At 43.5% G+C, this 14,290-nt stretch overlaps 1 protein-coding gene across 2 annotated transcripts; it reads right to left on the bottom strand.

The window, feature by feature from the left end:
* Positions 1–2,499: 2,499 nt before the first annotated feature.
* Positions 2,500–14,195, bottom strand: ARFRP1 (ADP ribosylation factor related protein 1). Of its 2 annotated transcripts, none has more exons than XM_058036333.1 (8): positions 14,117–14,195; positions 13,117–13,216; positions 12,649–12,736; positions 12,080–12,162; positions 11,345–11,426; positions 11,106–11,176; positions 4,891–4,991; positions 2,500–3,442 (listed from the first exon to the last, which is right to left on the bottom strand). In XM_058036333.1, the coding sequence occupies exons 2-8, from the start codon at positions 13,207–13,209 to the stop codon at positions 3,355–3,357; spliced, it is 606 nt and encodes a 201-aa protein (XP_057892316.1). In that variant the 5' UTR covers positions 13,210–13,216; positions 14,117–14,195; the 3' UTR covers positions 2,500–3,354. The 2 variants fall into 2 exon arrangements, with proteins under 2 accessions (XP_057892316.1, XP_057892317.1); XM_058036334.1 differs by having other exon boundaries at positions 13,117–13,210; positions 14,117–14,176.
* Between the last annotated feature and the right edge of the window lie 95 nt (positions 14,196–14,290).

The raw sequence follows: 14,290 nt of genomic DNA, 5'->3' as shown, positions 1-14,290 counted from the left end.
TGACAGCACCACTCAGTCTTTCTCTGTAAGTTCTCTCCTTGACACCATTTGCCAGGACAGAGATCCCAGGATAGTGTTAAAAATCCAGGGAAATACTAGATCAATTCAGAACCCTCCAAAAGTACTTTAAGGCAGGTTTCTAGCTGAGCCTTACATTTCCAGATCTGTACTACCAGCTCAGAGTCAGTTAATCAAGAACACTTCTGGAAATCATGACTAACCCAAAAATCTCATATACAGCTAAAACATCACTGCTGGAGACACTCATCGAGATTGTGATCTGTCTTGTATCAGCAGATCCATTCCCTAAAAAAAACCTGCTGGATTTGCTGTGTCAGCAGTACACAAGCAGGATGGTAAGGAAGAAGAGACTAAAAATAGCTCAGTTAGCAATAAAACCATCCTACAGCACTGGATACAAAGTCCACTTCATGATGATGGCTTGATTTCAGTTTGTCAGAGTAGGAAGGATGGCCAGGGCCTCTGTTTGCTCCATTTTCTGAGAAAGATGTTAGCAGCCAGAGACTGGACTAAGATGCTGGACTTACTCTGAAGCTGGGTCTGATTTGTCTTGGCATTTTCCATGGTTCTGTGGAACAGAATGTCATGGCAAGAGGGATGAGCTGTGACCTCAGCACCTCTGCAACACACATGTCCCTGTGGGATGGGACAGGGTCAGACCAGCCAAAAGTATTCACTCTGCATCCTTCCAGAATTCCACATGAAGATGGAATTGACAGCAACACTGGGACTCAAAGAAATGCTTTAGAAGTGGTTTTTCAGCTCTTGTCTCTTGCTGCTACCAGTTATTGAATGTTAGCATAGGAAATTCCAGATGGGTGAGAGAATTCCAAACGGGTGAGAGAAATGTAATCATCTATCCATGCTCAAATAAGGCAAGTGGGATTCTCTGCTGAAGTTATTGAACTCTTACCTTTATCTTATGGACAGCATGCCAAAGGGAAGAGGGATTGCAAAGTGCAGATGATCAGTCTGTATCCCCTTGGGAAGATAAACCAGCTCTTCAGGCAATTTCATTGCTGTGAACAGGCATGGCCAAAACAAGTCCAATGCAAATGTATCAAAAATCTGGAAAACTGACTAAATTTGAACTTTGAATTCAGAAACATTCTTGCTTTGAGGTTTGGTAGAGGGGTTACTTGAAACAAAAAAAGCATTTCAAATAAGTCTGTGCTTCCTGTAAGTATAAAATGTGAAAAATCATTACATTTCCGATCAAAATATAAAAAATATCCCATCTGCTGGGATGCTGCTGTGGTAGGTCACTTTGAATTAGAATGAACTTTACACTGGTGGTTTCAGAGAAATCCTCCCTGATTTCTTGTAGCCAGAGCACACTCATGCATACCTATCCCAGCTTGGGCATGTCTCTGGGAAAATGACTCTCCCAATTTGGAATCCTGAGGTCAAAACATTGGCTTTAAGACACTCTGCTGATATGGACCACAAAGCAGTCTGTGTCTAGAAACTGTTTTGTTATTTCTGGTTTCCCAGGGAAAAAAGAGAGCAAGAGATCTGAAAACAGTATGTGGAAATCTTGGAAAATTCCTCATGTCCTAAAGAATAGACATTTCAAACTACTTAACTAAAGTGTTTTGACTCTCAGCAAGGTACTTTTGTTCATTAGTTACCGTTTTACATCTTCAGTTTCATTGTCAGTACCAACTCTGCCAACCAAAGCAGCCAGGGCCACAAAGTCACCTTGAAAACACTCAGGCTTTCCAAGTGTTTTAAAAGAGCCCAGTGAGAGAGATGCTCCTAATAATCAAAGGCCATTGGTTCTCCAAAACTTTAGTACTCTTGAAAATCTCAGCCCTGCAGCACCCAACAAAAGTGCCACTTCCTACAGTGGGTGAGTGATTTCCAAGGGATTCTCCACATTCACAAAAACACACAAGAAAAATTACTTGACTGACTCCCTAGGTCTGAAGGAGCCTTACTCCTGCTGAGAAGCAAAGATTCTGCTCTTCAGTTTGCATTTTTTTCTGCTGACTTCAAGAATTTAATGATACAGCCCAGCTGCCTTTGTGCTTTAACCCAAATGTGAGCAAATGATTGATGTTCTCTCTCAAAAAACATCTGAGAGTTCCATGCAGGAAATTCAGCAGAAAGTTCTTTGACAGTTGCCAACTAAGAGACTAAACAAATACTATGGACTGGCTCGAGTACAGCTTGAATGATGGCCCCTTCTTTATGTCAGCAAACAGCACAGAACGTTCACCAGCGCCAGGAGTAAATAAAACAGCAGAAGAGCAAAACCCATTGCCAAACCACCATGAAATTCACCTAAAAACTCATATTCAGGGAAAAGATATTGATATATCAGCAGATCTAGCTGAGTAGGTGATGTAAGCACTGAGCACTGTTTGTCTTTTGAGTGCTGCCTTTCTGGTTTTTCCTATAATAAAAAAAAAAAAACACAAACAAACCTAGGCTAAGTACTGCTATTCCCAAATACCACTGTTTCAGCCAGGGAAGTTCAAATAAGTAGGAAGCTTTATTGCATATTGATTTCTTCCTGTCTAGAGGTTGATTTCAGCTTAGAAAGATCACACAGAGGGCCTTGATTCACTCCAGTTCCAGAAGATCTCAATTACTCTTAGGATTAAAGAGAGTGCACAAAGAGACTGGCAGTCAGAGCAAGGCAGTGCTTCTGGAATCGGGGTCCTGGTAGGAAAATCCATTTCAGCCAGCACAGCTGGATTTGATGAGGTCTTTTCCAACATTAGCAATTCCACAATCCAATGACCACCGTGCAGTTGCTGATTTCCACATCTGCTTTTACCACAGGTCAAAGTTATGAATCAACACCCCAAGTGAAAATCAAGTTCTAATCAATGCTGTCTCTCCCCACTACACAAACAGCAGCATAACAGGGCCAGCAACACCCTGCAGGAACATGGGGCTGGAGCAGCAAGGATCTTGGCAATTAGGAGGAACAGCCATTCCCCAGGCTGTTCCTCCCCTTCAACATTCACCTCTGCATCTCCTTCAGGAGTTCCTTCATGTCACCAGCCTCCAGCCTGTTAGACTCACAAATCAGGAATCACAAAGTAAGATAGTAGAAAAATTAAGTCTTTTGGCATTGGCAACAATGTGTGGGTTGCTACATAGGATGCTCAGAGGCCAATGACAATACTTAATGTAAGAGATTCCCACCCCCCACCCAGTTGGAATCCTTGGCTCAAGTGTTTTTTAGACACAGAAAGAGAATATTTGTCTCCAAATTTAGGAAAGAATCAGGTGTAATAGGAATCCAGTGGATCACCTTCTTCAAAGGGAACACAAAAGTGTGTGGAAAGAGAGTGTCCATTGCTTGGCTGGCTCAGAGCTCTACGTGATGTCCTTCTTCCTCGGGGGGCGGTGGATGTTCCTCACCACACACTTCACCATCCACTCAATCCCTTCGTTCACCCCTTTGCTAAGGAAGGCAAGCAGACAAGGTTTTAAAATAAAGCAACAACAAGAACACAAACATGGATCATACAGGCCCTAACTGAGCCCTTACATGAGGAAGGGAGGGGCTCTACACAGTTGTTTGCTGGCATTTCTGTGTTATTTTGCACGTAGGCAAACAATAGGGATCTGATTTCTTTTAGCTCAGCAATATATACCTCCATCCTTTATTTTTCTGGTGTCTGTGCAAGTCTACACCCAACTTAGTCACCAACTCTGTGGAAATCTTGGGATGAACAAGCATCAAACCCACCTGACAGTTGCTTTGAGGTCATTTTGCCACAAACCTCACACTAGTTGTACAAGATCTTGCAATCTTGGTTCCAGCTTTGTGTAATCATCTGTGCTGGGACTGCCAAGCAAGTCAATACCTTGCTGGTCTGCACAGCTCCCCAGCCATGACTTCCATGAGTTATTCTTTTAGTGCAAGCTCAAACACTGGAATTTTGAAAGGAAATTCCACAGAGATCAAAACTAGAAAAGTTTGCACAAATAAGGTTATTATCTAATACTTCTCTTCCAGTCAGTGCTTGAACACTGTTCTTGTGGTTATTCACCTGCTCAATGGCATGTGATTTGTAGCAATGCAGACAACAGATTTTTTTTTCATGGTTCAGGAAGTTTTTGTTATCCTTTGCCGTAGCTTGTATGATAACACAGAAAAAAATCCAAAGCTCTAGATTCAGCCCAGGCAGTAATTCAGCCAGGAGTGTTTCCATCAACTGGAACAAAACTTTTGATTTATGCCAAGTAGCACTTTTCACTTAAAGGACTGAAAGTACCAAGAACAAATGTACTGCGGGCCTCGATACGCAACGATGATGCTGAGATCCCAAGAATCCAGTGGGCTGGTCATGGTCGTGGCGTGCAGCTGACTAAACCCAAATTAGGGTTTGTTTTAGTCATTAAATCTTAAACCACAGGCATCCCCATGTAAGAGGACTCCTGGAAACTGTGATATCATCCCCATCACGAAGCTCATCTGTGTGCCAAAGAATATGAAAGTAGAAACATAATTATGGCAGCAGCAGTGAAGCACCACCCATTTCTCTGGTACAGGCATCAACAATGGCATTTTCAACTGACTTCTAACCTAAAAACCAGCAGCTGCAGCAAAGCAACATCTGCAGGGATTATTGTGTAAGGAGAAGGGACGATACAGGACAACAAATATGCCTCCAAGTCCCACTGCTCTCAGCCAGGAATACACTGTCATTGTGTTCTACAGGCAGGATTTACAGATGAAGTTACTGAGCTGGTGCAAGTCCAAGAATCTTGAACAAATGTCTGTCAGTGCTGGAAGGAAGCACAGCTCCCTTTCAAGGCTTAATAACTCATGTAGTGCTGCTCTGTGTGTTACACCCCACAGCTGCTCAGTCAACAAACTCTCAGTCTGCCCCTTCTCATACTCACCCAGTAAGAGCTGAGCAGGCTTGTGTCAGGCAGTCTCTCTTCCCAATTTTGTTAATGCAGTCACTAAACGCTGTCTTGATATCGGGTATTGACAGACAAGTCTGCAAAGGGAACCAAAGTAGAGCTTGTTTGTGCCACAAGACATATGGTGACCTTCTTCCACAATGAATCCTCCCATGATTGCAGTCTTGTATCAGTCAGGATGCAATGCTATCAGAATAAACCCACTCACCCACCACAGAGTAAATTCACCTGTTTAGGTTCCAAAGAAATGAGCATACTCTTTTTTCAACAAAAACAATGCTGTTTGCTGACAGCACACACACTGCCTCACCTCCCTGATCCCTAATCTGTACAGTTCTAAGCAAACAGTCCTGAAAATGAGCACAACCTGTATCCTCCAACAATACCCCTTCCAAGCTGCTCAACAGCTTATATTTACCAGGACACTCCAAGAGCTTTAATATTTACAAAGCCTTTTGAAACTGTCCCTGCCACAAGCCCAGCTGGCTCTTTGCCAGCATCCTGGGCACTCTCACAAAATTAGCTGTGATTCTTCCTCAGCTCTCAGCACACTCCTTGGCATTACCCATGTGCCACCAGCACTTCTCTGTCTGCACTCAGAGAAAACACTGGCAGCACTGAATGCAGCACATTTTCTGTAATTGTGCTCTTGATCCCCAGCAGGTCCTGAACTTCTGTGAGTCTGCCAGGAGGCTGCTGGGAACAACAACACAAATCATAACCCCCCAGTAAATCAGTGGATTACCTTCCCCACATAAATCACAGTGTCACCACAAAAATCTTACAGTTACAACAAAAGCAAACCTGCTCAACTAAAGTCTGGACTTGCACTTCCCTGAGCACTCAGTGTTCATTTTTCCCTCAGAAGCCTGGGACAAGCCATTTAAGCACTTCAGCGGGCCACCAGCTCACCTTCCCTCCTCTCTGCAAAGACATTTTGGACCTTCAACAAGTCTCAAATATGTGTTTGGAACCTTCAGTCAGGCCCACATACATGTTTTGGACAAATGTTTACACAAATGCCATACTGGACCCTCTGTGAGTCCTGAGGATAGGCCAAGTGAATGTGAACTCTGAGAGAACAGAAATATGAAAATTGTTACCAGCCATCCATTTGCAAAACACTCATTCTGGAGAAATTAAATACAGGACATTTTTGTGGACAACAGAGGTAGATTCCATTGCTTATACGTAGGAAGGGATCTTAAGAAATGGCTTGCAAGGAGTTTAAGAACACCCAATTCATCCAGTGCCCATGGCTCCATTAACTGTGCAGCTTTTGATGACTGTACTTTCTTATGACCTCAGCTGCATTTTAAACTTGCCCTTTCAATCAGTGACCTGGAAACTGTATCCAAAAACGTTACTGACATCATTCTGCAGAACCCTCAACAATTTAGATCAGGATTTTTGACAAGAGAAAAATGTGCAGTTCATACAGATGAGCTGTCAGCCACAGGATACACAGTTAATTAAAAAAAAACCAACAACAACAATTACTAACTTTAGAGGGAGTCAGATTGGGCTTGGGAGCTGGAATTCAAACCAGCAGGTCTGCAAGATGGGCAAGAAATTACAAGCAACCAAGCAACCAATCAAGCAACCATTCTCTACTGGTTTGTAAAAACCTGGTATGGTGTCCACTGCCCAGTAAGAAAGGCAGGTCCAAACGCTCCTGGTTAACCCAAAGCCCCAGACACGTCAATTACCCAACAACTGGGAAGGAGAAGCATGTCAGTAATCTGAGCTATTTTCCACATCTTTGTTTTTTTCAGTCAATGAGACTTGGCAGCTGAAATTGAACAAATGTTTCTTGAAATATACTTGAAGCTTCTCAGAGTTGAATATCGTTGTATAATTATATACTTTTGCGTATGTGCTTTCTTCTTCTTCTTGAGTCTACCTTTCCTTCTCCTTCTTGAGTCTACCTTTCCTTCTCCTTTTCTGAATGATACATTTTAAAATATTTTAAAATAAATCAGACAAAGAGTTCAAAGTACAAAGTAACACTAGAGAGCACAGTCATGCCATCCTTGATTCAATTTCTACTAGCACAGGTAGCAAAGCAATCAGGCAATGAACTTCCCAACACCACCAGCAGACCAGGACACCTGCACGTACCCAGCAGCACAGAGAACCCACATCCTTCACCTTGCCCATCCTTGAAGCCTTTAAGAGTCCACTTTTCCCAGAACAGCTAACAATTACAGCCTTTTTTATCTCCCAGTATAAATAAACCATTGTTATAACTTCCCTTTCCCACCTTCTGGTAGAGCTGTGGCCTGCCCCACCTTCACAGAGCTACCCAGTCATGGCTTTCCATGGAAATCTGCATCAGGAGGAGTTTTGCTTCTGAGGAGACTTTGCACCATTCACACTGTCACAGCAGGATGCCACTGCATCACCAATCCTATGTTGAGGAACATCATTTTATCACTTCCCCTTGGGATGAAACAGAGCAGCACAGCAGACAGGTGACACCAAAGTATCAATGCCTTGTTTTAGTGTTCCAGGGAAAGCCATGAACTGGAATCTCATGTGACAGCAGGGGCTGATTCTCCACCACTTCAGCAAGGGGCACCTGAGCTTCTCATGCTCAGGGGAAAATGTCAGCTGTGGCTTCCAAGTTCCCCTTCTCCCCAGACACATTACAAAATATTTGTTTACAGACGTGCTTTGTTTCTCAGCTGCAAACCCATAAGCCAAGGGCAAAGAAGGGAAGCTGGCTCTGTGATCCCATCAGGAGTGCTCCATTACAATAGCACAATCCACAGTGACCTCTCAGGAATGATGGCATCCCTCAGGCAGTTCACAGGAACCTCACACACAACACAGACAAACCAGATTGCCATTTCAGCTTCCCCAAAATAACACACTGGAAAACAGATTTTGATGAAGGCTCCTCCAGGCATAATTTAGCCAGGACTGAACCAAACTCCTCCTGTGAAGGGTTCAGAATAGCATTACCCAAAGTAAGACTCAGCAATGGCACACCTAAAAATCTATCAAACAGCAAGGCAAGTTTTAGTCAATAAAGGTGGCATTGTAGAGCCTTTGCCCATTTCCCAAATGCACTGGAGCAAAGACAGTGCTGCTGCCTGCTCTCCTGTCAGGATAAATCCAGAAGCATGCACAAAATCTCAAGTAGAGGCTCTTCAGTCATCTCAAGAGTAATCAACCATCAGAATGGAACTAAAAGAGAAACAAGAGCAAGGTGGATTGCCTAAATAAAATCTGATTTCACAAAAAGTCTGACTCACCTGACCTGTGGTCTGGCACTACTTTTATATGAGTTTATTTTAAATTAAAATTTAAGCTTCATTAGGAATAGTATAGCCTCAATTGAAACCACTTTATTTAAATGGAAACTAATTTTACAGGGAAGCTGTGGGAGGTCTGCAGTTGGAAACTAGAATGACTTTCATGCAGGTCTGTTCCCTAACAGCTGTGTGGAAGTGAGTACTCTGTTACTCACCATGACTTCTTATGTTTTCCAGAGGCACGAGGAGGCTTTTCAACATTCTGGAGATTTCAAATTGAATTTTCAAAATTTATCATTAGATGAGGATGGCAAAACTTCCTCCCAGTCATGGGTCATCATACAGCATCCAGTAATTTTCAGATTGTTAAATTTCAGATGCTGGTTTTGACAGGTCATGCTTTTCCAGTATTTTGAATAGTGTTGCATAATGAGACATTCTATGCTCAAATTGTAACAGTTCATTGTAAAGCACAGAAATATATACCTTGTGTAAACCTTTCAACAGCTTCATTCACATCAAAACAGCAATTATCAATTCTTATATTGCTGGTTTTTCTGCAATAAGCTGTATTTTCAAAAGTGGCATTCTGAGTTCAAAGAGAGCTCACAGGGATTAGCAGATATTAGATAAACTATTTCTCCTACAAAGCAATAGTTCCTTTAAAAACCTAAACAAATTCCTTCATCCAACATGCATTTAACTCAGTTTTTAAATTATTTATAAAATAATCCAGTTTTGGAGCCCCTGCTGAACACAAAGCATTCTCCTGATACCATAAAATATCACACTCAGTATTGTGAGAATTAGAATTGGTGTTCTGCAGCAAATGGCCATGTTTTATCTCCTGGAATGACCAAATACCACTCATGCCTGGCAGTGCTGAGAGGACACAATGTACCCTGGGGTTCACAGCAGAATTCTTAACACTTTATGCAATTTCAGGTTGCATCAATACTTTTGTTATCTTGATAACAGAATGTACACTTAAAAAACAAACTATGTCAGATGTTCTATTTCTGATGAATTTGACCACAAGCCTTCTGCTGGCCTCTATAGATATCATCATCAAGAATTACCCTTAATCTCCAAATACCAGTGAGGTTAAGATACTCCTTATCCTCCCTTATCATGATTCAGGACAGAGGGATGCTGGTGAGAATTTCCTACAACTTTATATCTGGAGATCCAGAGCAGAAAAATCTCTATCAATGCTAATTATCAGTTTTATCCCAGAGGTCTTCAGTTCTGCTAAATCAGAGGAAGATAAACAGGCTACTGTGTTTTCTCAATTTTGTTTAAGAGAACCTCAGTAATTACTGAAAAATAGGCTATAATCCCCTTAGTGATTTGTTAATAACATTGATGGCTTTTTGCTGGCTCCATAACCAAGATCATTCTGTAGGAGTGAACCTCTAAATATCCAGTGTAGGTATTTCTTACAAACAGGCAAACCTCCAGTGGGTTTAGCTTTGCTAATCTCTTGTTGTAGCTCTACAACTGCATGAAGGCACTAAGTCTGTGGGCTCGTCTTGGACCCTCCAGAGGGAGCAAGAAGCCAGATTTTCCTTTGAAAGACTGTTCCAAACAGCTCTTTCTAGCAATTTAAAGAAGCCCAATTGTTCAATTATTTGTCTTTAGTCTGGTCAGAGTCTCAGAGGAGCCAGCATCTGCAGCCTGTAAGAAAGGGTGTGTATACAACCAAAAGAGAAACTGGAACAAATTTCCAGATCACTGCTTGGATCTTATCCTCAACAGGTCAAGGCAAGAGTGCAGACTGTTCCCTGCAGAAAAGCTATGGGGTTGTACAGAAATGAGTCAATATTCTGGTTTCCACAGAAAAAAGATAGACAATTTCCCCATATTCCAGAGGCTACAGCAAAGTCAGGACTATAAATCAGGAGTTCAGTCCTGATCTTATGCTTTTACATGGAATTCCATTTCTCTTATTTCTAAGACTAGATAATCCAGATAAATTAGATCATCCAAAGACTAATCTGTGTTGTACTCAAGAAACCCTGCTTTAGAGCCAAGTGATTTCTATGGAAGCCTCACGTGTTTCCACAAGTGCAATCGCTCGGACAAGTGGAAAGTGCAGAGGAGGAACCCGAGGAGTATTTGCATCCTTTGGAACAGAGGCTGAGCCCAGCTGCCAGGCCGGCTGCTCCAAACCCTACTGCAAACCTCTGGCTCCATCTACAGACCAGTCCCTGGAGCTGCAGTCCTGCAAATCCAGGGTCAATTCCCAGGAGGAAAACATGAAAACCACCACGTCCACCTTGGGCATTCTCTTGTCTTTTTTTCCATGCTGGGGGAGGTAAGGATGGCCCAGGATGTGTCACCTAAACACTGCACCACCCACGAACTGCCAAACCCAAACCAAGAGCTTTACAGCTCTGAATACACTGGAAAGAATTCAAATTATCAGAAAAAAGCATTCCTTGCCATTCAGTGCTGTCACTGATGGAATGCTCTACAACAAACAAATGTTTTATTGAACAGATCTTATCCAATTATGGGGAAAGGATGGTTTGCTTCACATACATCTGCTGTGCTATTCCTGAGCTTTCAAAGAGCAGCATAAACAAAGTGCACTAAACATTTTTTTTCTGAATAAACAGGAAAACATTTTTTTTCTGAAAAAACAGCATCAATAGAGCCAGTCACGGTACAAGAAAGACCCACCATAGCTGTGCAGTTTTTTCTGTTTACATAAAGAATTCAGAACTATGTGCCTGTAGGAAGCTCATTCATGGCACTGAAAAAGGGCTGGAGGAGAAAGGAAAAAAAATACAACTAAATTCAAAGTATTTCCAGTGGTGGGAAAGTACCATAGGATCAGCTCAGGGCTGTGGAACAAATTTAACATGAATACAGAGTTTACCTTTCCAAGGCTTATTTGCTCATTTATATAAATCCTCCTTATTTTACCTCTACATCCTGCTTGTTGGCCAACACCAGAATGGGAACCCCTTCCAGAGCTTCACTGGTAATCATCTTCTCTACAAAGGACAGAAACAAAACCAGGTTTAGCCAGTTCTGGAAGTTGTACAAAACTTCCAATCTGGCACAGATTCTTTGGACAGAGGGATGAAGCCAGAAACTCCCTCTTGAATTACAGTTTCATTTGATACAACCTTCCAGGTCTATTTTGTTCACACTGCACTTACCAAAAGCTCTTTTGGACTCAGAGAGCCTCTCCTCATCAGTGGAGTCAATAACATAGATCACCCCATGAGATTCAGCATAGTACTGGAAGGAGAACACAGATATTGGTGTCAATGCACTAGGATCACTTGTTCCTCTTCCTGACTTGATTTTGGTACAGTTTTGGTGCATGTGGAGAAGATCAACCAGTTAGAGGCAGCTGTATCCACAGTGTACCTGGACAGAAAGGAGGCACACAGCCTGTGCTGCCTGCTCTGTTTGCAGGCCTGATCAACACACCAGGTGGAAAAGCTTTTGTCCCCCCAAAGCTTTTTTCTATGGCACAGCCCCTGATCTGGGTTGTTAATTGCTGTCTGCAAGCAATAATGCAAATATTAAGCACAGAAATAGTGGAATCCCTGAAAAGGTGTTAATGCTAAATACTGGGGTTATCAATAAGCCTGTGTGATTACCAAGTGATTGTGGTGGTTCAGCTCTAAAAGAGACAAAACCACTTCTGAAAGAAATCATAGAATCACAGGATGGTTTGTGTTGGAAAGGGCCAACCATCTCATTCCAACTCATTCCACCTCCCACTAGATCAGGCTGATCACAGCTCCATCCACCCTGGCTTTGAACACTTCCAGGGATGGGGCAGCCACAGCTTCTCTGGGCAAAAAAAAAAAAATCAATCAAACATTGATTCAAATAAATATCAAATATTTATAAATCAAACAAAACAAAACCACATCTCTAACCTTGTCCCAAAGTGACTGCAGCTCCTCCTGCCCACCAAGGTCCCAGAACATGAGCCGAGTTTTGCCAACATCAATAGTTCCAACTAGAAGGAAGGAATGAAGAAAGGGCAATCCAATGAAAACTATGGGTGCTGTAAAGCACAGACAGCTGCACACCCCACTCAGAAATCTGGGCTGGGACAGGCTTGTAGGGGAGCAAATCACAGGCAGCAGCTGCTTGCAACAACACAGCAAAACCTGCACTGAGTGATCACAAATATTGAGCAGCATCAGTGCAAATAATTCCAGAACTGGGCCAGGGAATGAACTCCAGGGAAATACAGTTTGAGGATAGCACTGAAATAGGATACCTGGAGTTTTAATAGTTTTACTGCTTCAAGAGTTTCTCCTCCTAAGCTAAGAAAGTCTATTTTATTCTCTACAAAAAGACCTGGACAGCTGGGAGATACAATCTCTGCACCCAGGAATTATTCTGCCCTTCTGAATTCTTAAACATTTCAAACAAAAAAATGGCTATCTGTGTCTATCTGTGCAAGAAAGCTGAAAAAATTCCACGTGGATTTACTTACTGTTTAAGCCTACAGTGGTTGTGATTTTGGACAAACTCATCCCTTTGTAGTTCTTGTTAAATCGGGTTTTAGTTTGCTCAAGGAAGGTCTGAAAAAGAATAAGAAAATTATTTACTGTCAAACATTTTACTGGCTGGAGTAATCCTACCCCAAACCCTTTTCATTCCGGCACAATCCTGCTGGAGCAGATACTGCCCTACCTAATTTTGGACAAACCACTCTTCTTGCTCCCTATTTTAGCAAGGAAAGAAGGGATCACATGTGATTATGGGATTACCAAAGCCTCAGCCACATCCCTGAGAGCTTGTACTAAATTTAAGTAATGAGGAAAAGTTGATTGCTTGGTGTGACATCACTAAAGCAACTCAGGACACAGCTGAAGAGAGATTGACCCTTGTTGGAAGATTTATCCCTGGAGGATGTTTAGGATTGTGTGTGCCCCTCCACGGGGTGATAAACAGCACTTACAGTTTTACCAGCATTGTCCAAACCCAGGATCAGGACACAGTACTCATCCCTCTGGAACATGTATTTATAGAGCCCTGACAGCAGTGTATACATCCTGCTCCTGCAACAAATGCCAGGAAATCAATTAGCAAACAGCTCATTCCCAAAGCCTCTCATGCCATGACGCCAAACAAATAAATGATGTTACTCTTTTATCAGTAAATCTCATATTTAGGTAATTCCAGGAAAATCAGAGATCTAAGAGAGACCATGAAGAAAGCTCAACATCAAATTTGGGGTTTAAAAGGGAACTGAGGAAGGACTTTGACACCTCTTGCAGTAAAACAAGACCCACAGAAAATGAAGTGAATTTCACACAAACACAAAGAACAGGTATTTTGAGCAAGAATCTGCAGAAGCGCCCAGCTGGATGTGCACACAGGCTGGGATGCAGGGAGCTCTGGCACCAAGCGCTGCAGCTGACTCAGAGCCATTGCAGCAACCCTTGTGCTCAAACCCAGATAAAGGGAACCCCAAGGCAGAGGCTTTGAGAGGCAGTGCGTGGTTAAACAACCACTTTGAAGTCAAATACCATTACCTAAAGGGAAATAAAAGTGTTCCAAAGCAGGAATGGGATCGGGGGTTTCACGGGGCTTCAATCCCACAGGTACCGGAGCCACCCCTCGCTCCCAGCTGAGACCGGGGCGCTCCTGCCGCCCCCACGGGACAGGGGGGGAACCCGGCCCGCTCCCCCTCGGGACAGCGACTGATCCCGAGCGCCGGCCTGCTCCTCCCCAAGCCGGGAGATCCTCCCGGACCCGGCAGATCCCTCCAGCCCCACCAGATCCGGGAGATCCGGCCCGGCCCTTTCCGCCCTGCCGCGGCAGTGACGGCTGAAGAGGAACACCGGCTCTAGCGCCATTTCCCCCTCATGGCCCCGCGCCACGTCCCTGGCCAGCGACAGGTCCCGGCCCAAGCTCCCGAGGAAAAGAACCCGAGCCCGAGGCCCGCGGCCCCTCACCTGGTGCTGGTGCCGGTGTCAGCGCTGGAGCCGGAGTCGCCTCTCAAGACTCCCCAGCGCCACCAGCCGCCGCCATTCCGCGCCCGAAACTCTGGGAAATGTAGTCCTGTCGCCGCTGCGATGGCGGTGCGAAGGGGGCCTGTGGACTACAACTCCCAGAATGCGCAGCGCCTC

The sequence above is a fragment of the Melospiza georgiana genome, chromosome 17 (assembly GCF_028018845.1).
Source record: "Melospiza georgiana isolate bMelGeo1 chromosome 17, bMelGeo1.pri, whole genome shotgun sequence".
Taxonomy (NCBI): domain Eukaryota; kingdom Metazoa; phylum Chordata; class Aves; order Passeriformes; family Passerellidae; genus Melospiza; species Melospiza georgiana.
This window is presented reverse-complemented; position numbering and strand designations above follow the sequence as displayed.